Source organism: Carettochelys insculpta, chromosome 1 (genome assembly GCF_033958435.1).
Source record: "Carettochelys insculpta isolate YL-2023 chromosome 1, ASM3395843v1, whole genome shotgun sequence".
Taxonomy (NCBI): Eukaryota; Metazoa; Chordata; order Testudines; family Carettochelyidae; genus Carettochelys; species Carettochelys insculpta.
In genome coordinates, this window is record NC_134137.1 from 45709899 (window position 1) to 45728318 (window position 18420).

The following is an 18420-nucleotide window of genomic DNA, read 5'->3' on the forward strand; positions in this document are numbered from 1 at the left end:
GGCCATCACCATTGGCAGGGCCTAACATTCTTGCTGTGCTAAGGGGTTGTCCAGCAACATTCTTCATTCAAAAAGCTCCTAGTCACCAAAACATATTTATCATTGAATTGAAGATGGCTTAAGAGGGAATACTTTCTCTGAGAACATTCTGTCTGAATGAGACAACAGGCCCTCCCACATTTGGCAAAGGTAATTAATTGCTAACAACAACAAAATTAATTACTTGAGTCTCCATTCACAAATAAGTATGGATGACAGATGTAGGAAACAGATACAAATTCCCCAAGAAAAGGAGAGCAATCAAGATTATGCCAAAACAGATGATGGAGTCATGAACATTAGCCTTTCAAGACTAGCCATCACTAATAGATATTTCATTCATGATTTTCGACGTGAAACAAGAAATAAATTCATAAAAGGTTTACACTACACCATCTGTGGGATACTGTGACCCCACACAGCAGTATCCACGCCTTTCAAAAAGCAACAGTCTAAAGGGTAGCTCAGTGGTTTGAGCATTGGCCTGTTAAGCCTAGGGTTGTGAGTTCAGTCCTGGAAAGGGCCATTTAGGGATCTGGGGCAAATAGATTAAAAAAGGGATGGTGCTTAGCCATGCCAAATGGGCAGGGGACTGGACTTGATGACCTCCTGAGGTCCCTTCCAGCTCTACATGGTGTGTGTGTATCTAATACCATCCCTTCATTTTGCTTGGCCTACTTTCAGATTGCTAACTTCTTGAAGCATGGAATCAGTCTTTATATTTGCTTGTCAACTGCTATACACAGCTAGGACAGTAAATATCATACATATTAGGTATACACATAAATAAACATGAAGACTAAAACTTTAAATGAAGAATAAAAGGCTACTGTCAAGAGATATTTAGAACACTTTTCAAGGCACTAGCAAATGCTCAATAAATGCTGGCTGTCATCTTGCTGATTCTGCTTGCGTTATAGCCCTTCCCTCATGCTATGCCCATCTTGCCTATTTAGATGGAAAGCCCTTTGAGGTGGGAGAATCTTCCACCTGTGGTTGTAGGCTGCTTCCCACAATGGGCGCCCATTTTGGGGGGCGGGGGGGCAGGATGGGGCGCCCAGTAGCACCACATTAATAAATATAATTAAGATCAGTATGTGAGGTACAGTGAAAGGGTCAAGCTGTTTGAGTGAATGAAGCACAAGAAAGCACACATTGCACATTGCACAGTATAGTATGATCAGTGCTCAGAAATTCATGTGAAAAATGGCTTTGTGACCTGCAAAAGGAATGATTTTCTTTTGTTGAAACACTGAAGGATAAAAATGGAGTGGGAAGGAGAAGATGGGGTAGAGAGAGATGGGACAGGACAGACACAGACATGGAAGTCACGAAAAGATTTTCTTCCTGGTTTCTTACAGCAAGTTGCAAAAGCATCATTTAGCATGAATGGCACGATCTGTAGAGGACTCCTTGTATATAACAATCTGTCCCTTAAAATCAATTTCTTAATGCTGGGTTTTATCCATTCAATTTTGAGCATCTTCATCTTCCCACTTGCTCCCCACAAAACCAACTTATTGCTGCCACGCACAAGCAGCTTAAATCGAGTGCTGCTGCAGTGTATTGCGGGAACCAATCCCACAGTTCCTTAAGCCCCGTTGCATTCTGGCCCCACAAGTAGATGTGGGTGTATGAAGCCATCTTCCCACATTTCTTTCCCCTGCCATGTTAGGTATGTTTAAGTAGACACATGTACTACACTGAGCGTGCCTAGGTTTTATTTGGGGCATGGATATTGATTTACGCCTCCTGGGAAAGAGGACTAAGTAGACACAGGTGCTACGCTGAAACTCAAATGAATCATCAGTAATGGCCCAGAGCGGCTAAAAGACATTACGCTTTTGACAGCCATGAAAATCGTGACCACCACAGAGGCCCCTTCAGGAACTTGAATCTGGATTTAGGCCTCCTACCAAAGAAGACCCTTATGCTTAAGTAGACACGGTTGCTACACTGAAATGCAAATGATTCATCAGGATAAAAAGATCCCAGACTACAGCCAGGTTTGAACGTGGAAAAGACGACCCTAAGGACAAGAGCATTCCCTGCTGCAAGCGTTACTTCGACAACTGTGGTAACTGTATAGCTAATACATCGCCTTCATTGAAGCATGTATGGCTCAGGGTCGCTAAAAGAGCCCTGGCTACAGCCAGGCCCCAAAAATCTTTACTGCTGAGGGAAAAGTCCCCATGGCAGCTAAAAGAAACCCTGCCAAAGCCAGCCCCTGAAAATCGTGAGCGCTGAGGGAGACGGCCCCTGGGCGGCTAAAAGACCCCCAGCTACATCCAGGCCCCAAAAATTGCAACCCTCACCGCATAGAAGCTGCCTGACACCTTGCGCAGCATGTCCTTTTATTGGTTTGGAGTCAAGCCATGTGATGCGGCTGGGTGCGGGAATGTTTCAGACTGTGTGGTGCCTCTGGGGGGAGGGAAGGGAGAGAACAACATATAAATGGCTGAAGAGAAGTATCATACTACCAGACAATGGAGTCACATGGTACGGGGGGGCCAGTGGCTGAAGCCAGGTAGCCCAGATAAAACAGACAGCTAGCAGGGGTATACACAGAACCACAGACCCTACAGCTGCGCTCCTAGCAAAGAAAAAGAAAAGATTTTTCAGGCTCTCATGACCCTACAGCTACGGGCTTCCAGGTACCGAATTGTAACAGTCTTCCTGTTGCCTAATTCCTCTGCACCTGAGAGCGGTGGAGATGTAAGAGGACAGAGGGGAGAATTATAGTGCATTGTGGGGCACACAAAGGACATCTGTCGAGACTAACGAATTCAATTTAAAGACAGACCGCATCCTCACTATCTTTCATTTGGAATTTTAAATTCGAATTGAATGCTATACCTGTTAGGTTACTACGATTTTAGGATTTCGATATGTCAATTTTAGTGGTCCATAAATCGAGTGAATGGAATTTACAGTGAGGACAGGCACGTGGAAGGATTGGGCTAATTGACTTAAAATCAATTTTATCTCATAGTGTAGACGGAGACTTGGTGATTGCATATTTCTATTCATTCTCTCTGGGGCACTGGTCATTGGCCAGAGAATGAGACAGAATGGGACAGGATATTGAGCTAGTCCAAATTTTGGTCTGACCCAGTATGGCTGTTTTTATGTTCTTATGTACTACCCCAGTGCCTCAAAGGAAACCTGCCATATAAAAGATTTAAGCTCAGATCCAAAGTGCTGAAGTTAAGCCTCTGGAAACATTTCAGGTGTGGCTGTTCATTTCCAAACAAATCTAGTAAGAATCAGTGATGACTTATAACAAGACATCTCTACACAGAGATCATAGGTGAAAACATTTCATTTAAATTATATTGTGCATATCTTTTATGCTTTTAAAAAATGTACACAAGGCTTTTCAAAGCAGACAGAACAATCAATCATATAATTCCAGACCAAGTCAATATGAGTAGGAGCGCATGTGAGGGTGTAAGTATTTTATTTATGCATGTCTCTATAGATATAGGCATAAATATGTGCAGGTTTAATTGTAGTAGGCCTAGAAATTCCTTGAAGGCAACACATGAAAAAAGCCCCATGCTCGCGCACTCTCCCCCTCTCGTGAAAAAAAGTTCCTTTATGCGTTATAGGCCAAACATGAGGATGCCCTCCTTGTTAAGACAAGTTTGTAGCAAGTATCAGAGAGGCAGCCACGTTAGTCTGTGTCTTCAAAAACAACAAGGGCTACGTCTACACATGCACGCTACATCGAAGTAGCTTATTTCGATGTAGCGACATCGAAATCGGCTATTTCAATGAATAACGTCTACACGTCCTCTAGGGCGGGTGCCGTCGACGTTCAATGTCGATGTTGCGCAGCATCACATCAAAATAGGCGCTGTGAGGGAACGTCTACACGCCAAAGTAGCACACATCGAAATAAGGGTGCCAGGAACAGCTGCAGACAGGGTCACAGGGCGGACTCAACAGCAAGCCGCTCCCTTAAAGGGCCCCTCCCAGACACAGTTGCACTAAACACCACAAGATCCACAGAGCCGACAACTGGTTGCAGACCCTGTGCATGCAGCATGGATCCCCAGCTGCTGCAGCAGCAGCCAGAAGCCCTGGGCTAAGGGCTGCTGCACATGGTGACCATAGAGCCCCGCAGGGGCTGGAGAGAGAGCGTCTCTCAACCCCTCAGCTGATGGCCGCCATGGTGGACCCCGCTATTTCGATGTTGCGGGATGCGGATCGTCTACACGTGCCCTACTTCGACGTTCAACTTCAAAGTAGGGCGCTATTCCCATCCCCTCATGGGGTTAGCGACTTCAACGTCTTGCCACCTAACATCGATTTCAACTTCGAAATAGTGCCCAACACGTGTAGCCATGACGGGCGCTATTTCGAAGTTGGCGCCGCTACTTTGAAGTAGCGTGCACGTGTAGACACGGCCAAGAAGTCCTGTGGCACCTTACAGACTAACAGATATTTTGGAGCATAAGCTTTCATGGGCAAAGACCTGCTTCCGCACTCATGCATCTGATGAAGCGGGTCTTTGCTCTTGAAAGCTTATGCTCCAAAATATCTACTAGTCTATAAGATGCCACAAGACTTCTTGTTGATATGTTTGTAGTGTAGACATGCCCTAAGTCATCCTATAGTGGCTTTTGTCCACACTACCCTCCTTCTGTTGGAGGTTCATAGCTTCACCAGGAGCGCTTCCACCAAATCAGGATGGGCAACGAAGGGGCTTCAGAACCCTGGCTTTCCACTCTGCATACAGCTCACCTCTAAGCCAGGGATCTAAGCTGCTAGGTTTTCAATGCCTCGGCACAGCCATGCTCTACCCACCAAAGCGACAGCCTGAGCTAGGAACAACTTTCTTGTCAATGTCACACCTCCATCAGGATGAAATTGACAAGAATGACAACCAACAGCTCATACATGTAGTCCTCTGTGTCTCACACAGACTGTTGTGCCCTAACTACAACAATATAAACTCAACCACCCTAAGGGGGTTAGGTTATGTCGATGTGGTATGCCACATGGGCTACAGCTAAATTGCAACAAAATGCAACGCCACTCGAGCTGGAGTTGGATGTACCTCAAGTCAAGAGTTACTGTGAGGTCTATGCTGTGAGTTGTGGGGGGGTGGGGGCATTTGATGGGAGGAACTTTCCCAATGACTTCCCTTACTCTTCACGTCTGGGGTAAAATAACAGGGTGAACTGGAGAGTGATCTGCAGTCACTCTGGCAGATCGTCACTAGACGCCCTCCAGCCCCACCTCCACTGACTGCCAGTGGATAGATCTCAGAGCATCAGTCTAGGCTGTAATGTAAATGTAGGCTTATGCCGGTGGGAGCAAGGCTGTAGCATGCACACAAGTAATTAGGTCAAGGTAAGCTGCCGTATGTTGCTCTGACGTTGAAGTATAGACAAAGGCTTGATTTACTGTAGCACAACTCTTCCTGGAAGCATACTAAGGGTAGGTCTACACTAGACCTTAAAGTTGATCCTAGATACAAAATTCCAGCTACGACAATTGTGCAGGTGGAATTGACACACCTATGTTTGACTTACCTGGCCATCCTCACTGAGGGAGGTTGACGGAAAAAACTCTCCTGCCAGCCTCCCTTACTGCTGGCAAGAGTGAGGAGTACAGGGGCTGGCTGTCATCCCTTGATAGTTCAATTGCACTCATCCCCACTAGGTGTGCAAAACTGAACCCCGGAAGATCAACCCTAACCAGGTCAATCTCCTGACAAGGACAGATATACCCACAGTATTTACCTCAAAGTAAAATAAATTGCACATGGCCCTGCCTCAAACAGCTTACTCTCCAAGTTAAGAGATGGTGCAACACAAGGACAATAACAGCAGCACAACAAGGAAAACAGTAGCCAGAGCATTCAGAGACGAAGGTTTTGATAACCAAAATCCACCATAAGTGGGACTTCCTCGTTGTCTTCATCCAGCAGGCTGGAACAAGAGAGAATGGACAACTCCTCAGCTCAAGCAAGCAGCCAGCTGGGTGAACTGACAGACAGAAGTTCCCACTCCCACAGACCAGGAAAAAGGAAAGAAGTAGGAGAGAGCAGCAGGAGTGACAAAGCCTACTGCTTTTGAATCAGATGATTCTTGATTCAGGTCCTCGGAAGAAAAGAATCACCCTGACCTATTAAACCCAATAGTGCTTGTGTGATGTCCTTCTATTGCTTTTCCCTTCCAGGTCTTTCCCCCACTCCAGTGAGACCCAATGATTAACCCTCTTTTTCCAAAATGACAACAGAAAACAAAACCTCCAAAACAGACAAACGCAGCACGTCATAGGAACATATACAGCAAGGCTCTCAAACTCACTGCCCGGGGGCCATCTACAGCCGGAGCACCCCATCCACTGAGCCACATGGCCTCAGGAATTACTGGCGGGGCCGGGGGTTGCACACCAGCATGGGGAGACAGCAGGGGTCAATCCCCTCTCTACTCACTGTGTGGCAATGGGAACTGTAGGGGAGCAAAGTGCTCACAGTATGTGTTGGGAGGCCCTACTGCTGCCCTGTGCTAGGCAACCCCCAGACAACATCCCTCAGGGGACAGGGTGCCAGGGAGAGGAGGGAAGAATGAGGGATGGTGGTGGGAAGGGGTGGGACTTGGGGGATGGGGATTAACATCCATCCCCCTCTCCCCAGGCTGTCAGGACTCCAGGCCACACTGCAAAAACGCTCTGGCTGTAGATAACTCCCAGGCCATGAGTTTGAGCTCAGTGATAAACAGGATTCTGCCGGCTTAAGCAATGCACCTAATAAGCCTTTAAAAACAGTGTAAATATTAGCAGACCAAAACCACTGTAATGGTTCTCACCTAGTCCAGTGTCCTGCTTGTGCCAGTGACATACTTACCGTTGACATAATTTAAAAATAAATAGCCGCTACACAAATACTGGTGGTTTACTACCGAAATTGGGAGGAGGTACCTAGCGACGGTCTGCAGGACGCACGCCTGGATCCACTATTATCCACTATTTGCATTTTTGATTTTGACAATAGCATGGAGAATATGCTTTTAAAATCTGCAGACATCAAACCAGGAGGGCTTGTGAGCACCTTGGAGGACAGGTTTAGATTTCAAAATGACCTTGACAAATTGGAGAACTGGTTTTAAATTCAGCAAGATGAAATTTGGTAAAGACAAGGGCAAAGTACTTCATATAGAAAGCAGAAGTGCCCCAATGCAAAGTGGGAAATAACTGGCTATGGCAGTTGTACTGTTGAAAACAACTTGCAGATCACAATGGATCACAAACTGAGTCTGAGTCAACCATGAGTTGGACTTGATAAAAAGACAAATATAATTCAGGGGTGTCACATGCCTGTTAATAGCCGTAAGACACAGGAGGTAACTGTCCTACCATGCTCCAGCACTGGTGATGCCTCAGCTGGAATCCTTTGTCTTTCAACTGTGTGCGCCGTGCTTTAAGGAAGATGGTGATGAATTGGAGAGTCCAGAGGGAAGCAACAAAAATGACCAGTGGTTTGGAAAACATGACCAAAGACAAAAGACAACTGGGAAGGTAAAGGGGAGAAAGACTTCCTCAGTCTTCAGATAAGTTAAGGGTTTGTTATAAAGATGATTGTGATCAATTGCTCTCCATGTCACTAAAGGCAGGGTAAGTAGTAATGGAATTCATCTGCCGCAAGGGAGATTCAGATGAGTTATTAGGATAAACTTCTTAACTCCAGGGCCACATCTACACTACATTTCCCTTTCGGAGGAGGAATGCAAATGAGGAAGAACAAAAATACAAATGAAGCACTGATTAACAAAGCTAACACTTCATTTGCATAATCTCACGCAATCATGTTTCTGGAAGGGATTTTTCTGAAAGCACAAAACAGCCATGTAGATGGGGTTCCTTCGGAAAAAAGCCCCGTTCTTCAACAGAACCCTTACGCCTTAAAAAAAATGGGGAGGGTATGCAAATGAAATGCAAGATTTGTAAATCTGTGTTTCATTTGAATTTTTGCTCCCCGTCATTTGCATTCCTCCTCCAAAAGAGAAATGTAATGTAGATGCAGCCTAGAGGCGGTTAAGCTTTGGAAGAGACTTCCAAGGGAGATTATGGAATCCCTATCCTTTGAGGTTTTAAAGCCATGTTGGACAAACCACTGTCAGGGATGCTCTAGGTGTATGTGCTCCTGTCTTAATTCAAAGGCTGGATTTAAGGATGCCTTGAGGTCCCTTCCTGCTCTACTTTTCAATGATTTTAGAGGGGGAGCACATTAGAGTTGCACACCTAAGCACTCCAAAAGCCACAAAGTGTTAACATTCAGGTTGTCCATGCAACATGGAACTCTCTCCCTTAAGCATAAGAATTTTGATGAGACTGTTTTGTCAGGAAAATTTTTAGTCAGTTAATTTCACAGCAGAGTGGTGGTGAGTGTGTGTGGGGGGCGGGGGGAAGGGGACATATGGTCATGGAAAGGTCACAGTGGGTGGAGAGTTGGAGCAGGAGCCCACAGAGTGAGGAGGGAAGGCAGGCCAAGGACTGGAGACGGCACTCATTTGCACTCACTCTGTCCTGTAGGGATGTTACTGATTTCCCTCTAACAATTATTACAACATTACTAGGCCGGAAGGTCCATCAAATTTGGTCAGTTAGCCCTTCCATCTCCATCTCCATCAGTGAAGGAGGTGGATGCACCAAACATGAAAGGCGCTGCGACCACGTGGGCTGCGCCACCACGTCCAGCCCAGGGAGTGGGGTCATTGAAGCTGCCACTGACAGGATTACTGAGAACATCATGACATCTGCATCGATCTCATCTTCACAATAGGATACAGGGTTTCATAACACTCATACATACTATTCTTCATATGATTTTGCTTCAACCTTAGGCACACATAGGCTATGTCTACACTTGCCCCGAACTTCGAAGGGGGCATGATAGTCAGGGTGATGGGAGATTACTAATGAAGTGCTGTGACGCATATGCAGCACTTCATTAGGCTAATTCTGCCCCGTGGCAAGTTCGAAGTGTCAACTCCTGCCCAAGGCACAGGCCGCCCAAGCAGCCACGCTCCTTTCCTGCTCCAGCCCTACCCTGACCGTTGGCCCCACTCTCCAACCAGCCTGGCCAGGGGTTACCTGGGGTGGGGAATGAATAGCAGCGGCCGCTGCAGGAAATCAACTCCCCCACCCCCACACTCACAACACAGCATTGCATTGTTGCCTCCTGGCCCACTTGGGAGGTGGAATGCCAGGGGGGAGCAATCCTCTATGGCTACTGCTGTCGCTGCCTTCCCACACCGCCTGTGCCATGTCCCAGGCAATCCTTCCCCTCCTTTCCATAGAACAGATGGGGCAGTGGCTGTGGGGACCCCAAAAACATGGGGCCTGGGGTGGCCGCCCCACCTCGTCCTATGGCTCTGGCCACAGGCCATGATCGCCTCTCTCCTGAGCAGCACTTCACATGCAGAATGGTAAAAACTCTCCTCCTCACTCCCACATCTTATCATTAGTATTGAGATGCCAGTTCCTTGCCCAGACTGGATGGGACAGGAATTAGTCTGGATAGAACAGCAGCTTGCCAAAGGTTCCAGGATATGTTTATTCCTCTTCCTCAGCAGTAAGTAACTTATTTGCTAATTTTACTATTCAAGTGTTAGCCAAAAACATTTTTGGCTGACATTATGCATAAATGTGCTATGCAGTGCTCCACGCATTTATTTACTGCATTAGATATTAGTGGAGGAGGAGGAGGAGGAGGAGAAGGAGAAGCCAGGAAGTCCTGCCTATTACTACAAAACAGAATCACATTAAAAATAGTTGCATTGCTCACAAATGTTCACAGAGTTCAGGAATAATGTGTCTGCCAACCTTGATGTAAATGAATCATTAAACTTGGCATCCAATTCTATGGGGTGAATTACTGGGCTCAATGTCCAGAAATAAAACCTTGGTCTATATATGCACAAAGAAAGAAAGACCTTCCTTGCAGCAAACCTCAAATATTAACTAATCTGCCCCCCAAAACACATACATACAATACCTTTCAACTTGAAATTCATGGACACTTTATTTCATATGTCTCCATGCTTAATTCATTGTGAACCTCCCCCAGGTGATGATGTGCCATTCAGGTTTCTTAAACCCATCTACATAACGTGTTACAATTTCTGTTCATTTTCCAGGATGTTAACATTCAAAAGCGGTAGTCACTTTCTTTGACCGTGTAAGGTTGTATATCTTTATTCAGTTTTAAAGCACTTCATTTTCAAATGCGTTCTCACAACCTCTCCCTGGAGAGAGGAAATATTCTGAGTAACTTCCAAGTAATGACAGTTGGTAAGAACAAGCAAGTCACCTAATCAAATTCTAGGTCAAATGCTAACATAATTCTTCAAACAAGGTTAATGTATCTGTTCAAAAAGTGTTTCTGACGTGGATTTTAGTACTTTAAGGGGGCGGGAGCTCTCCTAATTTTCCCTTTGGGAATACTTTAATAGAACTGTATAATCTCCAGGATGTCTGTATGGAACGCGTTACAACTGCAGCGTGTTCTTCTTTGGGGATTTACTCCACCATGGGATCCCAGTGCACATCAAGTAATAATACACACTCCAGTTTAAAAAAACAAACAAACCCATACCACTTAGTTCTATTGTGAGACAGATGCAAGGTACTTCTCTGTAAACATAAGGAATATGTGTTATGATGCTGAATAAACAGCTGGATTTTATCTTAGGTATCCTTGTGGTTTTTTTTCAAAATATTAAAAAAAAAAAAAAAAAAAAAATCAGGAGATTTTTGACCTCTTTACTATTCAGACTTGGAAACTCACTTTATCTTTGCACCTTCTCTTAAAACAGGATTATCTCAACTTTTAAATTCATTAGCATGTCATTCACATGAATTCTAATTCTGCATTACTCTTTCCAAACTCTGAAAACAAAAGCACAAAAGGGGTCTCTAAAAACCTGGACCACCACATTTTGCATTCTAGGGATCATATTACAAAATACACACGTTCTCTGTGAAATGCTGGGCCCCATCCCTCATTCGGAGTGGCTCTCAGAATACTGGGAAAAAACCCAAATACCCATTTCTACAGAGTCCTACACAGTTAGCCCAGATTTCCACAACTGCATGATAAGTCTTCAAAAGTCACACAGCACTGGAAGGTGGTGGTGGGAAAAACAGCTGGCTAAAATATCCTCAAGTCAGGCTTTTTACATTTAAAGCAGTATCAGCAAAATTATTCAAATTCTTACTGCATAACTGACCAGGAGATTTCAGGAGAGGCAAACAGTTCCTCAAGAGAACAGCTGCAGTCTCTGAACTCAGGAATCATTGTAACCACAACAAAAATGTGTGCTGTGTCCTCTCCATGATAATCTGGAGCAAAGTGTAAGAAATTAGGGAGGGCCAAACATCCACTAACAATTTAATTGTTCATATAGAAAAATTCTGCAATTGGACAGCTGACTTCAGTTACATCTACAAGTAAAGAGCGAAGTGAAAAACAGACAATACTTGTCAGCAATTCTATTCAACACTATCTTTATCCGTCATTAGGTTTTATTACACGTTAACTTCTTTAGCAACATCTCTTGCAAAGAGACGGCAACTTCTTTCCAGTCTCCATATCATGTTTGCTCTTTGTTGACCTACATTTTCCCAGTTATAGCTTTCTTCAAGCTCACTCCAAAATTACTTCTTCTAGGTACAAACAGAGAGGAAGTTGTGTTAGTCTGTATTCTAACAAAACAAACCAGCAGTCCTGTAGCACTTTAAAGATTAACAAAATGATATATTAGGTGATGAGCTTTTGTGGGACAGACCCAGTTATTCAGATCTGGAGATAGTGCTGTACTAGCCATCTCCAGATCTGAGAAAGCGAGTCTGTCCCAGGAAAGCTCGTCCCCTGATATATTATTTTGTTAGTCTTTAAAGTGTTCCATGACTGCTCTTTTGTTTGCATACAAATAAAGCAACTAAAAGCCAAGGCAACAAACAGTATCTCAGTGCCCTTCCTGCCTCCCAATTTGTACTCCAAACAATCCATAGGTATTATTAGCATGAATGCTTTGAGTTGCTGTAGAAAAGTGAAGCCTCTTCTAAGCTTAGCCTAGCCTACTTTTTTACCCCTCTACAAACTATCATGTATTTATTATGCCATCAGTGAAACACAGCTCAAAAACTGGACACAAAATAGCAATCTTAAGAATGGTAACTTAGTTGTCTTTGCAATCTCCCACTCTCTTCCCATGGAAATATACTTTGCAACCTTTTTCTTATGTTGCCTCAAGGAGCTGTTTTAATTACACTCTCTTGGATTTTTATATCATGGCTAATCATCCTTCACTAGTCAATTTACTACCTAACATTGCAAAACAATTTTCAAAAAAAAAAAACAAAAAACCACTGAAACAACAACTCATTTTTATCATAATCCGAAAGATGAAGACAAAAGGAAAATAGTCTTACAGACCAGACCATAATTAACATTTAAACCAGGGAGAAAACCCGCACACAGTAAACTCTTTCATATATGGCAGCCATGGGACCAGGAGGTTGCCGGATATTCAAATAATAGAAAGAGCAATGCATAACAAAGAAAAACAAAGATTAGATATTAACATACTCTGTATACACTTTTGTTTCTTATTTACCAACAACACTAGTATTGCATGCTGTAAACTTATACTGCATTTATTTTTATTTACTCTCACTATACTATACTTATGGAAAACAACTAAAAATTACTTTGGTTAAAATGCCAGTTATTTGAGAATTCTGGATGATAGAATGTCAGCTATGAAAGAGTTTAATGTATACAACAGTATTATGCTAATCAAAACCCAGTCACAGCATCATTAAACGGTCTCACACCCATCCACACCAACTATATGCTGAATGAAAACACACTCTCAGTTACAAGAAATTCCAGATCAGGTTTGTCTTCATTGAAAAATAAACCAAATCCAGATGAAAAATTTAATTTTTTTCTTCCACACCTGATAATTGAAAGAAGAAAGCTTAAAACAGCTCAAGCAGATATAGGAAAAACAAAAACCAAACCTTTATACAGAAAACTTTAATTCTGGCAATAAAATAAGCAGACTGTCTCACTACCCTCTGCCAATTCTATTGCTGAAAGGTTAGCAAGGAGGGAGAGTTTAGTGGTTTGAGCACTAGCCTGCTAAACCAAGGGTTTTGTATTAACTCCTGGCGGAGGTCATTTAGGGATCCGGGGCAAATAGATTTAAAAAAAAAAAAAAAACTGTTAGGGATGGTGCTAAGCCCTGCTGTGAGTGCAGGAGACTGGACTCTATGAACTCTGAAGGTCCCTTCCAGTTCTATGAGATAGGAAACAAAATGGTGCCTCAAACCTAAATATAATAATATGGAGATACAGTCTTCCCCCCCTTACGAGGGTAATTCATTCCTGAAAAACCCCTCTTAGGGCGAATTCTCATAAGCCGAAAATGTAATTACCATTAATTTCAATGGGAAAAAATTTTATGCATTCCTGAGCCCCAAAATTTACACCCATTTATGCTAAAACACCACCAAATCCCATTAAAATGAACACAATTACTTCAATAGTTAACATTAGTTATCATAACACAACCTAACAAGGCATTTTCCCTTCATTAATTACTCCATAATATGGCTGTTCACCTGCTCTCATTAAGCTCTTTTGTAGCTATTACACACTGTACACTTAAGACTACACTCACAAACAAAACATACGTGAAACTCAATGTTTCTGTAATTCAACCTTTAATGCAAAAAAGAACAGAACAGTAAAGACAAAAAAATGAAAACAATGCAAGTGATATCACACTCAGTGAACAAGTTGACATCGTGTGGAAAGGCGAGAAGATGAGGTGAGGGAGACTGCGAGGAGAGTTACTGTTTGTCGGTTGGTGATGGTGGCATTGGTGTGAATGGAGTAGAAAATTAAGGCAAAGGTGACGAGGATGAAGAATGGCCGAGTTCTTCACTCTCCATTATTTCTGGATCGTCAATGTCGTCTTCTTCTTCCTCTTCCATTGCAATGGGAGGACGAGAGATGCCAGAGGTTGAATGTTGAGGCTTGGAAGCAGCAGCAGCAGCAGCAGCAGCACCACCACCACCACCAGCGGTAGCTGGATGAAAAAACAATAAAATACTTGTCTGCTTGCCTTCTGGCACCTTTCTACTATACAGTTGTTTGTAACATTCAATCGACTACCTCACGAGAATTTTAGCTTTCCAAGCTCTTTCAAAATTGCCATAGTTTTCGTCCAAAGCACAAGCGCTATCGATAATGGGGAACAAATTGTGTAATTGTTCCGTGCCAAATTCTTTTACTGGTTCTTCCTCTTTGTCGAATTTCCCTTCTTTCAAACGTTCAGCCTCCTCCTTCAAACGCTCTTCTTCTCATTCAATTAGCTTGTCATCCATCAGGTCTTCAGGGTGAGATTCCAACACCTCTTGCACATCTTCAATGTCGACTTTGTCAAAACCTGCTTTCGCTGCCAGCTGTACAATGTCATCACAGAGAGTCTTCTTCACGGATTCAAAACCTTGAAAATCGTGCACAGCCTCAGGAAGAAGTTTTTCCAAACAGCATTCATAGTGTTCGCTGTCGTGTTGTCCCAAGCAGTTGCTATGTTTTCAATGGCCATTTTTATGTTGTAATCTTTCCATAATTCCCTGACTATCACCCTGTCACTCTTGTCCAAACCATCAATGAGATACGTCATCACAAGCTGCATACAGTAAGCCTTAAATGTAGCAATGACACCTTAGTCCATTGGCTGTAGCAATGATGTTGTGTTAGGAGGCAAAAATACAACCTGAACATTGCTACCGTAATCAACAATTGTTGCTGAATGGCCTGGAGCATTGTTGATGATTAAAAGTGCTTTGTTGTCTAGGTTATTTTCTTTGCAATATTTTTTGATGAAAGGACAATAGTAACTCTGCATGTAGTCTAGAAACACTTGTTGGGTCACCCGTGCACTTCTATTTGAATGCCAAATCACTGGAAGGCTTATCATATTGATACCTTGCAAAGCATGTGGATTTTCCAATGGTATACGAGCAAAGGTTTGAGCTTTACATCACTCTCACCATTGCCACCAAGCAACAACATTAACCAGTCTTTAGAGGCTTTATGTCCTTTGTCTTGCTTTTCGTCTTTGGAGATGTAGGTACGAGACATCATTCGCTTCCAAAACAAGCCAGTCTCATCCATATTGAAAATCTGCTTCTTAGTGCAGTTGCCTTCTTGGATAATTTTCTTCAGCTTTTCTGTAAAAGCACTACCTGCTGCAAAATTGGGGGAGGCTGCCTTGCCTGTAACCTTGAGGCTATGCAAGAGTCCCCTCTTCCTGAAGCGGTCAAACCATCCATTACTGCCCTTAAAGTTCAAATCCTTGGCCATCTCATCACCCTCCTCAATTGCCTGTGCCTTCAATCGCTCAAACAATGATAGCGCCTTTTCTCTTATGAGAAAAAAGCTGAGTCATGTGGCGTTTCACTGAATCCTCTATCCACTGCAACAAAAGTTTCTCAAGCTTCTTCATAATGGTGCCTACTCAAAGAAAATGCTGTTAAACTTGCACCACCCACAGCAGTCTCAGCAGTTTTCAATATTTTTTCCTTTTGCATGTAGATAGTACGCACAGTAGACAAAGATAAATGGAGTGCCTGCATTCACATCTTTGTTATGCTGCCCTTCATCAATACGCTTTATCACATCCAATTTTACACTTAAAGGTGTGGCTTTTCTGTCTTTTTTTGGCTTTTCTAGCTCCTTACTTATTTTTTAGCACTTCCTTCATTTTAGGGGGCATGATGCACGAGATTATCACTGCTATAAACTAGCAAACCATGAGTACTCTGAGAGGAGAGCTCAACGCAAGCACACGCCAACTATACAACTGCGAAGGTGACCTCATAGTGGCTCTCATCTAGCAGCACTCAGCTGCTCACGAGGCATGCGAAATCCAAAATCGGTCCTCATAAAGGCGAAGAAGTGCCTCGTAAGCCAAAGTAGGGATATTAAATAAAACTCCTTGTAAAGTCAAATTCTCATAAGCCGCATGGGTGTATCTTGGGGTATGACTGTATACCTAAGGCTTGTGAAATTCCATTTCCTGCTGGCTCAGCAGGGAGAGGTCCCATCACGTCTTCCCAGGTGATCATGCCTGGCTATTGCACCAAATGCTCTGCCACTTGGACCAATGTCAGGTGCCTGCAAGTCTTCTTGCGTTAGGAAATTCCTGACTAAGTGCACGGCTGTCTGTGATGTCTTCATGACACTTAGAACATTGCAGAACATCCCTTCCCACTAAAGGTGCCAAGGTGCACAGCAAAGAAGGGCTATTGAAAAAATGGCATGAAAGAAAGCCAGAGCACATGGACGGCTTAGACAGAAAGCAACGCATCACAGTCCTGAGAGGTGCTGCATTCCTCCTCTGCCCTCCCACATCATCTAGCGACAGAAGGTGGCAAGCTGGCTTAGGGGATGCGTATCCACAGGGCATTGCTCACGCTGTCAATGACTGTGCTCCCCATGTGGACATGATCTGTCACCAGAGGGCGCAGCTATAAACTCTGTATTCCAATGTTTATCATCTTGATTTCTGGTTTTCAACAGTCACTTTCTTGGACAAAACTTGGTGGCATAGACAAAGCCAACATCGACGTCACAAGCTGAGAAAGTGAGTGGGAACAAGAGACTACCCTGGGGGGCTGTGCTGCACCAAAGGGTCTAAGGGGCTGAACAGACAGGGCTGAGAGAGTCGAAGGCAGAGAGAACAAAGAGCAAAGTGCAGCAGGTCTTGAGCATTAGCAGCGTTCCATTTCCATATTCTGGCCCTGTGTCTTAGGCTTGCATTATCTGGGGCAAGGACTGTCACTCACAAATTGGATGCTTTAGCCATCTGCGGCACAATACGCAGTAACTGGACTGCTTTGGGCCTTACACAGTCATCTTTCAAGACGGATAGTTACTATTCATTCATTTCAATGGATTAATGGATCTATGTTCTGTGCAAATACTTGAAATCTAGTGCAAGTTAAGACCATATCCATCCTGCCTCTTTTGTTGGTATAGCTTATTGGGGTATACAAAAAACACCTCTGAGTGAAATAAGCTACAGTGACAGAAGTGCCAATGTGGTCAGTGCTATTTCGGTGGGAAAGCTTCTTCCACCAACATCCCTATCACTAGTCACAGAGGAGATTTTATGTATTATGTCAACAGGAGAGCTCTGCTGTGTCAGCAAAGAGTGACTGCCTGAGCAATCTTACAGCAGTGTAGTTATGCCACTGTAAGCTTGCCAGTGTAGCCCTGGCCTAAATAACATACACAGAGCGTGGCACGGATATATAACACAGTTGTAACTTGGAATGCTTTCATTTTCATGCCACACTCTGACTCAGTCTTGAGTGACAAGCTGGGTGAGGTAATATCTTTTATTGGACCAACTTCTGTTGGTGAGAGAGAAGCTTACACACACCTGAAGACGTGCTCTGGCATCAGTGTGAGAGCTTGTCTGTCTCATCAACAGAGGTTAATCCAATAAAAGTTTATTTCACCCATCTTGCTTCTCTAATATCCTAGGACTGGCACAACTACAACAACATTCAGTCCTGAGTGATCTATTTTCAGTTCTCTGGTCTGGATCTGCGAAGTTCATACTCACTTTTTTGCCATCTCTCTCACAAACAAAGTTTTAGCAGCCTCTTACTCTAGACACCTATAAGCTTGAAATCCTTTGGGTACAAAGCCAGTCTGAGGAGTGACTGTCATGTGTCTCCAATTGATACCAGCCAACCTATTGGATTTAAATTATCCTTACCCAGACTTTCATCTTCGTGTCCCCTTTACGGAAAGGCCCAGCTGGGTCTGATCTATTGTCTCACTGTTTGCTTTCTCCTCCTTCAAGTCTCTCTGGGAAACATGCACCCATACCTCTTCAAGGACACCTCTTGTTCTTCCCCTCACGGAAGTGCTAACTGAATAGAGGATGATTAAAGAAACAAAAACATACATTGTGGAACCAAATGACAACATACTAAACTTTGCAATCCCTTTGTATTCAGTTATGTTGCATTCTTCCTTCCCCTCCCCCCCACTCTGAATTGTCTATTTAAATTGTAAACCCTTAGGTTGGGAATCTCATTCTCACTGCTTGCCCACCTACTGCTGAGCACATATTTGGTGCTATACAAATAAAAATAACGAAGCTGCATTTCATGGGAAGTTCTGCAGACGTCTACCTTTACCTTTCTAATTCAACAATGTGAATGTACAGCTGCTAGTTGAGATAGACTGGGGATTTGTTGATAATTAACCTATACTGTTAACACCACATTCAACTACATCAAGTTTTCCTGTCTCTAACAAACAAGGCA

The 18420-nt window shown here is 43.5% G+C and overlaps 1 protein-coding gene across 3 annotated transcripts in view; it reads right to left on the reverse strand.

Moving 5' to 3' along the window:
• Window positions 1–18420, reverse strand: part of LATS2 (large tumor suppressor kinase 2) — a 62311-nt gene that overhangs the window by 20117 nt on the left and 23774 nt on the right. The window contains exon 2 of one of the 3 annotated variants that reach the window (XM_074985374.1): window positions 17865–18021. The exons of the other annotated variants lie outside the window; for them this stretch is intronic. Coding sequence (XP_074841475.1) covers window positions 17865–17876 — 12 coding nt within the window. The 5' untranslated portion in view covers window positions 17877–18021. The remainder of the gene's footprint in view (window positions 1–17864; window positions 18022–18420) is intronic. 3 annotated transcript variants of the gene reach the window in all.